At 35.3% G+C, this 15,842-nt stretch overlaps 2 protein-coding genes across 3 annotated transcripts; both read right to left on the reverse strand.

Annotated features, from left to right (window-relative positions):
• Nucleotides 1-2,144: 2,144 nt before the first annotated feature.
• LOC128867772 (uncharacterized) lies at nt 2,145-4,542 on the reverse strand. Its single transcript, XM_054109254.1, has 5 exons — nt 4,222-4,542; nt 4,006-4,148; nt 3,310-3,950; nt 2,511-3,226; nt 2,145-2,444 (listed from the first exon to the last, which is right to left on the reverse strand). The coding sequence occupies exons 1-5, from the start codon at nt 4,360-4,362 to the stop codon at nt 2,289-2,291; spliced, it is 1,797 nt and encodes a 598-aa protein (XP_053965229.1). The 5' UTR covers nt 4,363-4,542; the 3' UTR covers nt 2,145-2,288.
• A 5,163-nt stretch (nt 4,543-9,705) lies between these two features.
• On the reverse strand, nt 9,706-12,323 carry LOC128867799 (uncharacterized). 2 transcript variants are annotated; one of them, XR_008455029.1, is made up of 6 exons: nt 12,028-12,322; nt 11,812-11,954; nt 11,116-11,756; nt 10,317-11,032; nt 9,915-10,243; nt 9,706-9,828 (listed from the first exon to the last, which is right to left on the reverse strand). XR_008455029.1 is itself a non-coding variant. In XM_054109306.1 (6 exons), the coding sequence occupies exons 1-6, from the start codon at nt 12,166-12,168 to the stop codon at nt 9,814-9,816; spliced, it is 1,872 nt and encodes a 623-aa protein (XP_053965281.1). In that variant the 5' UTR covers nt 12,169-12,323; the 3' UTR covers nt 9,706-9,813. The 2 variants fall into 2 exon arrangements, 1 of the variants encoding a protein (XP_053965281.1); XM_054109306.1 differs by having other exon boundaries at nt 10,028-10,243; nt 12,028-12,323.
• Between the last annotated feature and the right edge of the window lie 3,519 nt (nt 12,324-15,842).

Raw genomic sequence — 15,842 nt, forward strand, 5'->3', positions numbered from 1 at the left:
AGAGCGTACGTGACGTCACGCTTGCAGAGTTGTGCAGTATTGCCAACCATTTGCTCTTCGTAATAAATTTAGTGCTTTTTTATACCGAAAATGCGACAATTTTTAAGTTTGGTGTTTGTTTCTTTTTGTTTTTAATTTAAGGCTACCGAGACTTTAGGTTGAAAAAAAACTGTATTATTATACAAAAGAAGTTTAAAAAAGGCCACTCTGAGAAGATTTTAGTGCTAATGAAAATTTTTTTACTCTTATAAAATTTGATAATTTGAAAGTGCAAATTTAATTTTTGGCTCCATTTAAGGCTATGCAAAAATATTAAATGCCCCTTTCTCAACTCTTCTTAAGAGTGAAATTCTTTTAACACATTTTAAAAAGCCTTTGAATTTATTGAATGCGAATCGAAACCATAGAGGTGTAATCGTTTCTTCCGGTCATCAATCCTTAGTGAGACATAGAGCATCAAGAGGTATATTCATAGTAAAAATAAGCAACAAAATACCAGAAAATACTAAAGAAACCATACTGACATTTTTACAAAAAGAGTACCTTATCTATTTAGTTACATAACTTCAAATATAGCAAAAAAGTCGTTCCCTTAACGAAAGAGTTTCGCTTAACAAAAAAAACTCATAAATTAAATTGTACATAAGATTAACACATTTATTTAAAAAAAACGCACATTCTACAGACAATTTGTCACGCATACAAAGTTCTTACTTAACACAATAAAAATTTCGTGTTTTATTTTCTTTAAATGGGCATTTAGTGCGTTTTTATATCCAAAGCTAGGCAACTCTGCAGTAGCGAGAGAGAGATTTGACTGCCGAAAGCAGAAGAACACCAACAGCACCGGCAATCACGGGCAATGCCACCAGATGTTAAAAAAAAGTAAAGCTAAATAAAACTGAGTGAATTATTTAAAAAATTATTAAAAAATGTATATTTTACAAAATTATAAACATGACATTTTAATTAGAACAGCTAGAAAAATGTCATGAAGAAAGAACTAAAACTCCGAGACAAAAAATAATAAAAATAACAAAAAAAAAATGCTAAATCAAGTTACGAAAATGGTAATCTGGCCATACTGGAGCTAAAATCACGTAACTAGTTGTCAAATTCGCTGAGCGCAAAGTAACGGGACCACGATGGGCGCCATCTCATTATTCTTTGCATCATGGCATACATACATATGTATAAAAAATTCAAACCAAGCGCCCTACGAATGTTTGCGTGTATGTTAGTACGTCTGTGTATTATACGCGTTACGACGCTCATAATAGCAACCGCGTGTGCTGTATTGCGTCCGTATTTTTATATTCGTAAATATTTTCATTTTTAAATATTTACCGCAATTATGCCGAAAAATAATAAAATAAAGTGTCGTGAATTTCGACAGAAAAAATAAAAATACCAGTCTAACGGTTAGACGCGATAGAAGTGAAACCTTCCGTAAAACAAACTGCATTTTATTGCATTTTTGTAATGTACATATATTCAAAAGTGTACGCACGAAATTTGAAGTAGATCTAAGCAATACTTTCGGAGTTATACCTAAATATGTAGAGATGCCTCGGCACGTTTTAAGGTAGGTATTGAAACTTTAAACGTGTTTTTTTTCAAAACGGCATTTTTCAAGTAGGTGTACACGATATCTCGAAAACGGCTTGTTTGATCGGTCAACCGTTTTAACTCAATCTTTAAAGATACATTTTCTAGTAATTAATCGTTCCTTTTGTAAATCTGATACTTATTTTCCATTTTATAATCAATTTACGGCCAAATTTTAACGTAAAAATCGAAATCATTTCTTTTAAAAGCTGCCATTTTGTGAAAATTCACTATTTTGATTAGCCGAACGATTAATTACTAGATAATCTAAAATATTAACAAAATTTGATTGGTTTTTTGATTTCAGATAATCCAATTCTGAGTTACGATGTACACCGTAAATCGTCTTTTTTTAAAGGAGGTTCCAGAAATCGCCTGCAGCGCGCTCTATAATCAACATTTTCATAAATAAAAAATTTTGTTACGTTCTTGAAGGATGCTTTTATAACCGCCAAAAATTTTCAAATTAAAATATTCTGAAGTTTCTTCAGGATAAATCCTTGACAACCCGTCTTTTATTTGCTTCATAACTGCGTATAACCCCGTAAGTATTATCGCTAGTCCGTATATATTATAATTTTGTTTTATAATTGTTTAAAATGAAATTAACTTAAACTATTTCATTGAAAAAGCGATCATAATCTTCCATATCCGAGACTGGGAAGTAGAAATCATCATCCTCATCGGTTAGAATATCGCCAATCATCGCTATATTTGTACCAATCATCGGTATCCCAAATGTCGTATTCGACGTCAGGAATTCCTATATCAATAATTAGTACTTCGAACACTATTTTGATTAGTGACTCTTTCTCAGCCTCCATGTATTTCTGACACTGCATGAAAGGAAAAAGTGAAAAGATACGAAAATTACCGCTACTGTCAATATTCCTAATACACACCTCGGACATTCCATATTTATCTATAGATGTTCCATATACAAAAAGGACGAATGGAAGATGAGATCTGTCTTTACGGTTTTTTAATATATTTATGGCTTCTAAAACGAAGTCACAAGTAATTTTTTGGCAAAATTGTATATTTAAATGACGCAGACGCTTGCAACTTCGCAACAGTATTATCACAGCTTCATTTGTTATATTGGGACTGCTTTCGATAACCAGCTCTTCAAGTTGCTCTAATTGGCACAGTTTTCGAAGCGCGTTATCGTCGATTGCTTGATTATTTGTGGAATATAATGATTTCAATTTTTCCAATTTTGATATGAAACTTATTTCTTGCGGATTGATTGAATTTTTGCCATAGATTTTTAAGCTTTCTAATTGCTGTGACTTATTTTCGACCAATTTCAAAAAAATCTGTGTATGTGATATCGAAAAAGATGTGTGCAGTAACAATTCAATGTGTTTCAGTCGAGGTAATAATGTTACATGCTCGTATGGAAAATCTGGGCAAGACATTTTCAATGTTTCGAGTTGCTGACAATGTTCTGCCATGGTGTCGAAAAAGATTGGCGATAGCCGTTCACAACAACGTATGTCAAGCGATTTTAAGCTCGGCATGGAACTGCATATTTCAACCAAATTGGAAGTTTGAATATTTCTACAACCACGCAAATTTAGATACTTCAGCTGTACTAACGAGTTCATAAATTTGCCTGCAAACAAAGAAAATATAAATATTTATGTACGTATTCATATTTTAAGGGCACGTTTTTCGTTATAAGACTAACTGTTTTACCTGTTAGCTCATAGTTCTCGGAGAGTGTCAGACTCTCTAATTGAGTCAAATATTGGAGAGATTGTATTGAGAGGTCATCTATACCGCAACTATGCAAATGTAACTCCCGTAATAGAGGGAAGCTGCGAAATAATTTCTTCAAACAATCGGTCTCCATTTTACTATCGAATAATGTGATTCGTTTTAAGTTGACGCAGCACGTTCTAATAAATGTAATGATGCGTTCACGATTCTTATATGGTACATCGCCCGTCACTTCCTCAATATTTTCGCCGGCAAAACGAAAGAAGTCGCGTATCTCCCATAATGTCATCCCTAAGAGTTTACAAAACTCGAACCTTTTATATGCGCGCCTGGATAACATTCTGAATATTTCTTGAAAACGATTACATACTCGCGCAAAACGTATTTGATCTCGTAGCACTAATAGGCCACAAATAATATCTAAGCAATCATCATTTAACGATAGCATATTCAGACTAGTAAATTTCGTATCAAAGTTCGAAGCCTCAACTTTCTTTTGTTGGGTTCCAAGTACCACTTGGCTACATGCCTTTTCGGCATCAGGCTGATTCCAACTATTGCCAGCTTTAACGCCAATACGTGAACCTCGTATACGATGATTAAATTTCTGCAATACTCTAAATATTTTATGAGAAATCAGGGGGTACTTCGTTTTCGTTTAAAGTATTTTACCTGTAAGCACTTTCTGGTTCGACAAAGTTCACAAATCCTACTGTCGGCGAAGAACGACGAGATCTCTTTTTATCATCCACCAGTCGTACTTCTGAAATCACGCCAAACTTAGAAAAATAACAAGTTATATCGGCGTCCTTCATCTGCAGCAACACATGATATTCATAATTTAGAAAAAAATTCCATTAACAATAATAATAAAATTATAGCTCTTACCCTTCTTGGAATGTTGTATACGAAAATATTGTAAATCAATATGTTGTCCTCTGTGTACGCCTTTTTATCTGGCGTAAAAATCACCTCGCTGTTTGCAGAGCCATCATATTCCAACCTTTGATCAGAGAACTTAAACGACATGATCTTATCCCCTCGACAGTACTAACGAATTTAACTCAATGGAATTCAAAAAATGAGTAACTTCTAATTATTTTCTTCTAATTTATGTTCACAAGTTCAGCTTCAGTTTAATTTGAAACCATTCACGTAAATATAAACAAACTGAATACGGAGACTGATCACAATGGTGCAAGGCAAATTGAGTTCTATCATCCTTGATTCTCTGCTGTAATGAATTCGCCTTGATCATTCCTTTCAATACAGCTGTTGACAAAGTGGTTCTATACCAAGGATGATCTAAACCGTATGCGTTTACATATATGTACAGAGGTATGTATGTAAGTAAGCATATACATATGTTGGGACAATGTATGTACGTAGATGTTTCTATTCTAAGCAAAACAATGCATATTCGAATATACATATGTATGTATGTATGTACATATAACCGCACACACTTACTTTATGCCTCTACATGTGTATGTTTCCAAAACTAAAGTTCTCAGCCTAGCGACTACAAGAACAAAATGCATTCATAGGCGCAGCTGTACCGGCCATTATTATTTACCCGCGACGGCCCTGAACAGTTTCAAATATTAAAAAGCACAACAAGAACAAATTTATTGATAAGTTCGAGCTCATATTTCTACGAGCAAAGTACTTTCATTCATAAAACGAGCTCCCCCTATTTGCCAATTTTCTCCACCATTCGAAAATAGTCAGTATTGGAATATTTCGCGTTGAATTATTTGCCAATATTTGGTAAATCTTGAATTTTTGTCATGTCGAATGGTCGCGGCTCCGTACGTATGTATATATGCATCAATATATGTAATATATATATATGATTGGCGCGTACACCCTTTTTTGGGTGTTTGGCCGAGCTCCTCCTCCTATTTGTGGTGTGCGTCTTGATGTTGTTCCACAAATGGAGGGACCTACAGTTTCAAGCCGACTCCGAACAGCAGATATTTTTATAAGGAGCTTTCTCATGGCAGAAATACACTCGGAGGTTTGTCATTGCCTGCCGAGGGGCGACCGCTATTAGAAAAATGTTTTTATTAATTTTGCTATCGCCAACGTTCTCTCTGTGAAGTCCGTATGGTAATCACGCACCAATCCATTCGGCTACGGCGGCCGCCCATCAATGCATCAATATATGTATGTAAATATGTCTTCTAACTGCTCGACAATAGAGGTGCCAAACTATCGATGGTACTATCGTCACCATCGATGGTAGGGCACTATCGAGCTACTGAACTATCGATGGTTCAAAGTCTCGATAGTGGACGATAGTATCGTCAAAAGATTTATACATCACCAAGCAAATATTCGCGCTTTTTTTATTTGTGGCGTCGCTTGTGTACAAATATTAAAAAGTGTAAAGTTGTAAAGTGTCTTTCAGCAGCAGCTGCAGGTCAAGCATGCGGTCAGTGGAGTTATACATTAAAAGGGCTGTGTTGTATGATGCAAACTCCATGCGTAAAAAGGACTTAAATGAACTCGTAGCAGAGATGGTTGCTGAGGATATTCAGCCCTTTAGCATTGTGAAGGACAAAGGATTTATTAAATTAATTACAGCCTTAGATCCACGTTACAAGCTTCCCAGCCGGAGTCATTTGGAAAATGTCCTGATGACCAATTTGTTTAAAAAAACGACGGAAAAATTGTAAACAATTTTGGAGCAGGTTTCGAACATTGCTATCACTTGCGATATGTGGACATCTAGTGCTAACGTGAGCTTTTTAACGGTAACGGTTCATTTCGTACATGAATACGGCATCAAAACGGCATCGCTAGCAACCAAAAAACTGATCGATACTACAAATTACTCGTCACAAAATATTGCAGACACTTTAAAAGATATATTAACATCTTGGCATATCTTTGAAAAAACTGTCTGCATTGTAACTGACAATGCAAGCTCAATGCTGAAATCATGTGAAATTTTAAAAATCCAAAATCTGCCATGCTTTGCTCATACAGTTAATTTGGTAGTCCAAGATGGCTTGAATCTCAATCACAACGATGTCACAAAAGCTTTGTTTGCAAAATGTAAAATTATTGTAAACTTTTTTAAGAAAAGTTCAATTGCGAACGAAAAATTGAAACAAGTTCAAGAAAATTTTGCATATACCTTGTTGCAAGAAACCCCAACAAGGTGGAACAGCTTCTACGACATGATTGAGAGAGTTTTATTAACCCATGAAGCCATTGCCAGTGTGCTATTATCAACAACAAATGCACCATTACCATTCACTGCAGAGGAAATCAACGTGTTGAAAGATATTGACAAAATATTAGCATTATTTAAGAACGTGTCCGAAAAAGTTTCTGGTGGCAAATACGTTACAGTGTCATTAATAATACCATTGGCATATCGACTATATCGGCAAATTGAAAATCTTTCATCTCAGTTGGCAACTGCGGTAGGCAAATCTATGAAAGATGCTATGTTGGAGTCGATTAAAAAACGACTATCTATATATGAGCTACGCACGGTAACAAGGATGGCTACGATTTTGGATCCACGCTTCAAAAAAGATGGGTTTCAATCCAACGCAAATGCTAAACAAGCAGCAAGTATCTTGGAAAATGAGTTTGTCAATTTGGGCAATTTGACTCATGTTGAAGACCCTGTCAGTCTGGAAGCAAGCACGACCACTATGGACCCAATTTTTGATTTTTTGAACCAACGATGTGCTACTAAAAAGAGTAATGTTCGATCTGATGCAATCATTATTAATAGGCAGTATCTGGAGAGAGACATAGCCCCACAGGAAATGGACCCTCTTTTATGGATCAAGGTAAAATTAATAAATCAATCTTCGATACATAAAACTAAGTTTTGGTAATACATTTGATTGAAGGTCAACCAGGTGGATTTCCCTTTATTAAAATTACTGATGTATAAATATTTATGCATCCCCGCAACGTCTGTGGAGTCGGAAAGAGCTTTCAGCAAGGCGGGACAAATTGTTTCTGATAGGCGAACACGGCTTAAAGAAGAAAATGTGAACGTTTTGTTGTTTTTAAACAAAAATCTTTCGCTATAATAAATAAATCATATTATAGTTTTCAAGTTTTAGCTTTTAAGTCCTTTATAAGGCTTTTGTATTTTTAGCTTTTCCCTTAAAATGTAATTTCATAAAATGTAAGCAATGTTCCTTAAACTTATAAGTTCAATATTTTGGCAGAAAATACCCATTGCCTGTACTCTTACTCTTTTTTTCCAAATGTAAGTCACTCACACTTGTGAAAATATTTAGTTGTTTTAAAGTATTCCTTATGAATTAAAAGAAAATTCAAATTATTTGTTTTTTCTTACAAATTTCAATGATTTTCAATCACTGTTTTTTATTGCGACTATCGACCATTATCGATGGTACTATCGACCACCATCGATGGTTTGAGAATTACTATCGTCCACAATCGATGGCGCCCACCATCGATAGTTTGGCACCTCTACTCGACAACCGCAGCTGCTGTGCGTCAAGTGCGCGCATGAGCATACAGTAGGTTGCATAAAACAACCGAAGTAGTTTATAAAAAAATTTCACATTTCAATGCTAGGAGAAAATTTCGAAACAATTATTTTGTGTTCTCAGATAGTAGGTACATAGTTAATTAGTATATTACTTTACGTATGTGGTTCTTCAATTGATAAAAAGTGCACAAAAACATATGCATATATCTGCAAGTTTAGAAACTTACTCTGAAATCAGAGTATTTTAAGTGCTGTACATATTTGAAGGTTACTGTGCATACAATGCTGTGCCTATGAATGTGCGCTGGATTTCTTAAGAAGTGTTAGGGAATGGTAATATTTTTTGCTGTGGCAAGTCCACATACTGTTAACTTGTGGTGAAGTAATTTCTGAGTTGAGTTTCTTACCCGTGTTTTGTTAGAGCCCAAAAAGAAGAACGGGCCGGGACTACGCCTTCTCTATGAATTTACGTTCTCTGTAAGAAGCACAAAACGCAGAGAACGTTTACATTAACGTTCTCTGCAAAACGTGTCGCCAGTACGGGAGACAAATTCCCGACTCTCTTCCGCGGCCGCCCTTCACCACCGAACAAAATGTTTCCCTTCTAAATGTTTCCGTGTGTAAATGGGCACAATGCGCGAAATAACGGTAGTTTTGATTTGCGATGCTTCGAAATAATATTTGTTGGCAGACTATTTTCAGTATAACTGATGAAATTCATTTATTCGTATCTGTGTTTACTTTTTTACATGTCCAATCATGCCTCGAAAAGAATTGACATTAGTGGAGAGAAAAATTGTTGTACGCATGCACAAAGATGGAAAGTCATTCTCAGAAATCGAGAAAACCATCAACAACAGTGCAAAAGGTAATACAAAGGTTCAAAAAGGAGAAAAGGACCGAGATCAGACCGCCCTAGGAAATTAACTGAGAGATATGAATGCCTTATCAAGAGAACAATAGAAAAAAATTCTTTTGTAAGTGCTCCAAATATAGCTACTATATCGCAAACATCTCTAAACTCCTTTGTTTCATCGGATACAGTCTGAAGATCAATGAAGAGAAATGGATATACATAAGTCATGTATTGCTAGAAAAAAGTTCTTTGTCAGTGATGCTAATAGAAATAAAAGGCTCGAATTTGCTAGAACTTATCAACGCAAAGAATTTGACTTCTGGGACAAAGTAATTTTCTACAACGAGTCGAAATATAATATTTTCAACTATGATGAGCGACTTAAAGTCTGGAGGAAGCGAAATGAAGAATTAAATCCGAAAAATACAATTAAAACGGCCAAGCATGGAGTTGGAGCCGTCATGGTTTTGGGCTGCGTGTCCACATCAAGTATTGGCAATTTTGTTTTTATTGATGAAATAATGGCAAAAGAAGAATATTTTAAAATCCTTCAAGAAAACTTGTTACAAAGCGCTGCCAAATTGGGATTGTCTGGTAGATTTTATTTCCAGCTGGACAACGATCCGAAACACATCGCGCACCTTGTGAAGATGTGGCTAATACATAAAGAACCTCAATTGTTATCAACGCCTCCACAGAGTCCAGATATGGACCCTATATAGCATTTATGGGATCATTTGCGAGATCGATGAATTGATATTTGCCATAAAAATTTGAATATTAGAAATGAGCGGCGAAAAATTAATTGAATTAGTAGAAAATTATCCATGTTTTCATGACAAAAAGTAAATGTTGTAATTAATTCTACTTCAATATCAGCTGTTTGTGGTTACGGCATGACTAATCGACAAATACTTAATGTTGCGGCTATGTTACAAAAGTTACCCTTATTAATATTTCAAACCACTCATATTTCATTCATCTCATATTTACTTCAAACAAAATTAGAGTTGCAAAAATGTTCGAAGACTTAATACAAATTATAAATATATATTTATCGTCCCACATACACAGTATGTAAAGAACAAATTGATTAAGCTGCTCCATCGGTGCCTGCTCAACATCGACGTCACTCACCAGTTATCTGTAGGTTATAAATGAAAACGGCATTTAAATTTGTTCATAAATAAATTTCTGCGGGTGTATGCCATATAGCTTAAGTCGACTTACGATAAAAATTAAATTGTTTTCTTAATAGCGTACTATTTTAAGTATTATCGCTACTCCTTATATACATATTATAATTTTGTTTTATAATTGTTTAAAATGAAATTAACTTAAACTATTTCATTGAAAAAGCGATCATAATCTTCCATATCCGAGTCTGGGAAGTAGAAATCATCATCCTCATCGGTAAGAATATCACCTTCCTCATCGTACCAATCATCGCTATCCCACAAGTCGTAAATATCTTTGTCAGGAATTCCTATATCAACAGTTAATATTTCGAAAACTATTTTGATAAGTGACCCTTTCTCAGCCTCCATGTATTTCTGACACTGTATGAAAGGAAAAAGTGAAAAGATACGAAAATTACCGCTATTGTCAATAGTCAATATTCTTAATACACACCTCGGACATTCCATATTTATCTATAGATGTTCCATATACAAAAAGGACGAATGGAAGATGAGATCTGTCTTTACGGTCTTTTAATATATTTATGGCTTCTAAAACGAATTCACAAGTAATTTTTTTGCAAAATTGTATATTTAAATGACGCAGACGCTTGCAACTTTGCAACAGTTTTATCAGAGCTTCATTTGTTATATCGCCACTGTTTTTGATAACCAGCTCTTCAAGTTGCTCTAATTGGCACAGTTTTCGAAGTGCGTTATCGTCGATTGCTGGATTATTTGGGCAATATAATGATTTCAGTTTTTCCAATTTTGATATGAAACTTATTTCTTGCGGATTGATTGAATTTTTGCCATAGATTTTTAAGCTTTCTAATTGCTGTGACTTATTTTCGATCAATTTCAAAAAAATCTGTGTATGTGATACCGAAAAAGATGTGTGCAGTAACAATTCAATGTGTTTCAGTCGAGGTAATAATGTTACATGCTCGTATGGAAAATCTGGGCAAGACATTTTCAATGTTTCGAGTTGCTGACAATGTTCTGCCATGGTGTCGAAAAAGATTGGCGATAGCCGTTCACAACGACGTATATCAAGCGATTTTAAGTTCGGCATGGAACAGCAAATCTCAACCAAATTGGAAGTTTGAATATTTCTACAACCATACAAATTTAGATACTTCAGCTGTACTAACGAGTTCATAAATTTGCCTGCAAACAAAGAAAATATAAATATTTATGTACGTATTCATATTTTAAGGGCACGTTTTTCGTTATAAGACTAACTGTTTTACCTGTTAGCTCATAGTTCTCGGAGAGTGTCAGACTCTCTAATTGAGTCAAATATTGGAGAGATTGTATTGAGAGGTCATCTATACCGCAACTATGCAAATGTAACTCCCGTAATAGAGGGAAGCTGCGAAATAATTTCTTCAAACAATCGGTCTCCATTTTACTATCGAATAATGTGATTCGTTTTAAGTTGACGCAGCACGTTCTAATAAATGTAATGATGCGTTCACGATTCTTATATGGTACATCGCCCGTCACTTCCTCAATATTTTCGCCGGCAAAACGAAAGAAGTCGCGTATCTCCCATAATGTCATCCCTAAGAGTTTACAAAACTCAAACCTTTTATATGCGCGCCTGGATAACATTCTGAATATTTCTTGAAAACGATTACATACTCGCGCAAAACGTATTTGATCTCGTAGCACTAATAGGCCACAAATAATATCTAAGCAATCATCATTTAACGATAGCATATTCAGACTAGTAAATTTCGTATCAAAGTTCGAAGCCTCAACTTTCTTTTGTTGGGTTCCAAGTACCACTTGGCTACATGCCTTTTCGGCATCAGGCTGATTCCAACTATTGCCAGCTTTAACGCCAATACGTGAACCTCGTATACGATGATTAAATTTCTGCAATACTCTAAATATTTTATGAGAAATCAGGGGGTACTTCGTTTTCGTTTAAAGTATTTTACCTGTAAGCACTTTCTGGTTCGACAAAGTTCACAAATCCTACTGTCGGCGAAGAACGACGAGATCTCTTTTTATCATCCACCAGTCGTACTTCTGAAATCACGCCAAACTTAGAAAAATAACAAGTTATATCGGCGTCCTTCATCTGCAGCAACACATGATATTCATAATTTAGAAAAAAATTCCATTAACAATAATAATAAAATTATAGCTCTTACCCTTCTTGGAATGTTGTATACGAAAATATTGTAAATCAATATGTTGTCCTCTGTGTACGCCTTTTTATATGGCGTAAAAATCACCGCGCTGTTTACAGAGCCATCATATTCCAACCTTTGATCAGAGAACTTAAACGACATGATCTTATCCCCTCGACAGTACTAACGAATTTAACTCAATGGAATTCAAAAAATGAGTAACTTCTAATTATTTTCTTCTAATTTATGTTCACAAGTTCAGCTTCAGTTTAATTTGAAACCATTCACGTAAATATAAACAAACTGAATACGGAGACTGATCACAATGGTGCAAGGCAAATTGAGTTCTATCATCCTTGATTCTCTGCTGTAATGAATTCGCCTTGATCATTCCTTTCAATACAGCTGTTGACAAAGTGGTTCTATACCAAGGATGATCTAAACCGTATGCGTTTACATATATGTACATAGGTATGTATGTAAGTAAGCATATACATATGTTGGGACAATGTATGTACGTAGATGTTTCTATTCTAAGCAAAACAATGCATATTCGAATATACATATGTATGTATGTATGTACATATAACCGCACACACTTACTTTATGCCTCTACATGTGTATGTTTCCAAAACTAAAGTTCTCAGCCTAGCGACTACAAGAACAAAATGCATTCATAGGCGCAGCTGTACCGGTCATTATTATTTACCCGCGACGGCCCTGAACAGTTTCAAATATTAAAAAGCACAACAAGAACAAATTTATTGATAAGTTCGAGCTCATATTTCTACGAGCAAAGTACTTTCATTCATAAAACGAGCTCCCCCTATTTGCCAATTTTCTCCACCATTCGAAAATAGTCAGTATTGGAATATTTCGCGTTGAATTATTTGCCAATATTTGGTAAATCTTGAATTTTTGTCATGTCGAATGGTCGCGGCTCCGTACGTATGTATATATGCATCAATATATGTAATATATATATATGATTGGCGCGTACACCCTTTTTTGGGTGTTTGGCCGAGCTCCTCCTCCTATTTGTGGTGTGCGTCTTGATGTTGTTCCACAAATGGAGGGACCTACAGTTTCAAGCCGACTCCGAACAGCAGATATTTTTATAAGGAGCTTTCTCATGGCAGAAATACACTCGGAGGTTTGTCATTGCCTGCCGAGGGGCGACCGCTATTAGAAAAATGTTTTTATTAATTTTGCTATCGCCAACGTTCTCTCTGTGAAGTCCGTATGGTAATCACGCACCAATCCATTCGGCTACGGCGGCCGCCCATCAATGCATCAATATATGTATGTAAATATGTCTTCTAACTGCTCGACAATAGAGGTGCCAAACTATCGATGGTACTATCGTCACCATCGATGGTAGGGCACTATCGAGCTACTGAACTATCGATGGTTCAAAGTCTCGATAGTGGACGATAGTATCGTCAAAAGATTTATACATCACCAAGCAAATATTCGCGCTTTTTTTATTTGTGGCGTCGCTTGTGTACAAATATTAAAAAGTGTAAAGTTGTAAAGTGTCTTTCAGCAGCAGCTGCAGGTCAAGCATGCGGTCAGTGGAGTTATACATTAAAAGGGCTGTGTTGTATGATGCAAACTCCATGCGTAAAAAGGACTTAAATGAACTCGTAGCAGAGATGGTTGCTGAGGATATTCAGCCCTTTAGCATTGTGAAGGACAAAGGATTTATTAAATTAATTACAGCCTTAGATCCACGTTACAAGCTTCCCAGCCGGAGTCATTTGGAAAATGTCCTGATGACCAATTTGTTTAAAAAAACGACGGAAAAATTGTAAACAATTTTGGAGCAGGTTTCGAACATTGCTATCACTTGCGATATGTGGACATCTAGTGCTAACGTGAGCTTTTTAACGGTAACGGTTCATTTCGTACATGAATACGGCATCAAAACGGCATCGCTAGCAACCAAAAAACTGATCGATACTACAAATTACTCGTCACAAAATATTGCAGACACTTTAAAAGATATATTAACATCTTGGCATATCTTTGAAAAAACTGTCTGCATTGTAACTGACAATGCAAGCTCAATGCTGAAATCATGTGAAATTTTAAAAATCCAAAATCTGCCATGCTTTGCTCATACAGTTAATTTGGTAGTCCAAGATGGCTTGAATCTCAATCACAACGATGTCACAAAAGCTTTGTTTGCAAAATGTAAAATTATTGTAAACTTTTTTAAGAAAAGTTCAATTGCGAACGAAAAATTGAAACAAGTTCAAGAAAATTTTGCATATACCTTGTTGCAAGAAACCCCAACAAGGTGGAACAGCTTCTACGACATGATTGAGAGAGTTTTATTAACCCATGAAGCCATTGCCAGTGTGCTATTATCAACAACAAATGCACCATTACCATTCACTGCAGAGGAAATCAACGTGTTGAAAGATATTGACAAAATATTAGCATTATTTAAGAACGTGTCCGAAAAAGTTTCTGGTGGCAAATACGTTACAGTGTCATTAATAATACCATTGGCATATCGACTATATCGGCAAATTGAAAATCTTTCATCTCAGTTGGCAACTGCGGTAGGCAAATCTATGAAAGATGCTATGTTGGAGTCGATTAAAAAACGACTATCTATATATGAGCTACGCACGGTAACAAGGATGGCTACGATTTTGGATCCACGCTTCAAAAAAGATGGGTTTCAATCCAACGCAAATGCTAAACAAGCAGCAAGTATCTTGGAAAATGAGTTTATCAATTTGGGCAATTTGACTCATGTTGAAGACCCTGTCAGTCTGGAAGCAAGCACGACCACTATGGACCCAATTTTTGATTTTTTGAACCAACGATGTGCTACTAAAAAGAGTAATGTTCGATCTGATGCAATCATTATTAATAGGCAGTATCTGGAGAGAGACATAGCCTCACAGGAAATGGACCCTCTTTTATGGATCAAGGTAAAATTAATAAATCAATCTTCGATACATAAAACTAAGTTTTGGTAATACATTTGATTGAAGGTCAACCAGGTGGATTTCCCTTTATTAAAATTACTGATGTATAAATATTTATGCATCCCCGCAACGTCTGTGGAGTCGGAAAGAGCTTTCAGCAAGGCGGGACAAATTGTTTCTGATAGGCGAACACGGCTTAAAGAAGAAAATGTGAACGTTTTGTTGTTTTTAAACAAAAATCTTTCGCTATAATAAATAAATCATATTATAGTTTTCAAGTTTTAGCTTTTAAGTCCTTTATAAGGCTTTTGTATTTTTAGCTTTTCCCTTAAAATGTAATTTCATAAAATGTAAGCAATGTTCCTTAAACTTATAAGTTCAATATTTTGGCAGAAAATACCCATAGCCTGTACTCTTACTCTTTTTTTCCAAATGTAAGTCACTCACACTTGTGAAAATATTTAGTTGTTTTAAAGTATTCCTTATGAATTAAAAGAAAATTCAAATTATTTGTTTTTTCTTACAAATTTCAATGATTTTCAATCACTGTTTTTTATTACGACTATCGACCATTATCGATGGTACTATCGACCACCATCGATGGTTTGAGAATTACTATCGTCCACAATCGATGGCGCCCACCATCGATAGTTTGGCACCTCTACTCGACAACCGCAGCTGCTGTGCGTCAAGTGCGCGCATGAGCATACAGTAGGTTGCATAAAACAACCGAAGTAGTTTATAAAAAAATTTCACATTTCAATGCTAGGAGAAAATTTCGAAACAATTATTTTGTGTTCTCAGATAGTAGGTACATAGTTAATTAGTATATTACTTTACGTATGTGGTTCTTCAATTGATAAAAAGTGCACAAAAACATATGCATATATC

Source organism: Anastrepha ludens, chromosome 6, assembly GCF_028408465.1.
Source record: "Anastrepha ludens isolate Willacy chromosome 6, idAnaLude1.1, whole genome shotgun sequence".
Classification (NCBI taxonomy): Eukaryota; Metazoa; Arthropoda; class Insecta; order Diptera; family Tephritidae; genus Anastrepha; species Anastrepha ludens.

What these genes read in the sequence shown, in the direction of transcription:
- LOC128867772 (XM_054109254.1), bottom strand. Translation starts at nt 4,362, where the DNA reads ATGTCGTTTAAGTTCTCTGATCAAAGGTTGGAATATGATGGCTCTGCA. An exon ending in TATACAACATTCCAAGAAGG is followed by an intron (nt 4,149 to 4,221) that starts GTAAGAGCTATA and finishes GTGTTGCTGCAG; the next exon opens with ATGAAGGACGCCGATATAAC. An exon ending in GAACCAGAAAGTGCTTACAG is followed by an intron (nt 3,951 to 4,005) that starts GTAAAATACTTT and finishes TAAAATATTTAG; the next exon opens with AGTATTGCAGAAATTTAATC.
- LOC128867799 (XM_054109306.1), bottom strand. Translation starts at nt 12,168, where the DNA reads ATGTCGTTTAAGTTCTCTGATCAAAGGTTGGAATATGATGGCTCTGTA. An exon ending in GAACCAGAAAGTGCTTACAG is followed by an intron (nt 11,757 to 11,811) that starts GTAAAATACTTT and finishes TAAAATATTTAG; the next exon opens with AGTATTGCAGAAATTTAATC. An exon ending in CGAGAACTATGAGCTAACAG is followed by an intron (nt 11,033 to 11,115) that starts GTAAAACAGTTA and finishes CTTTGTTTGCAG; the next exon opens with GCAAATTTATGAACTCGTTA.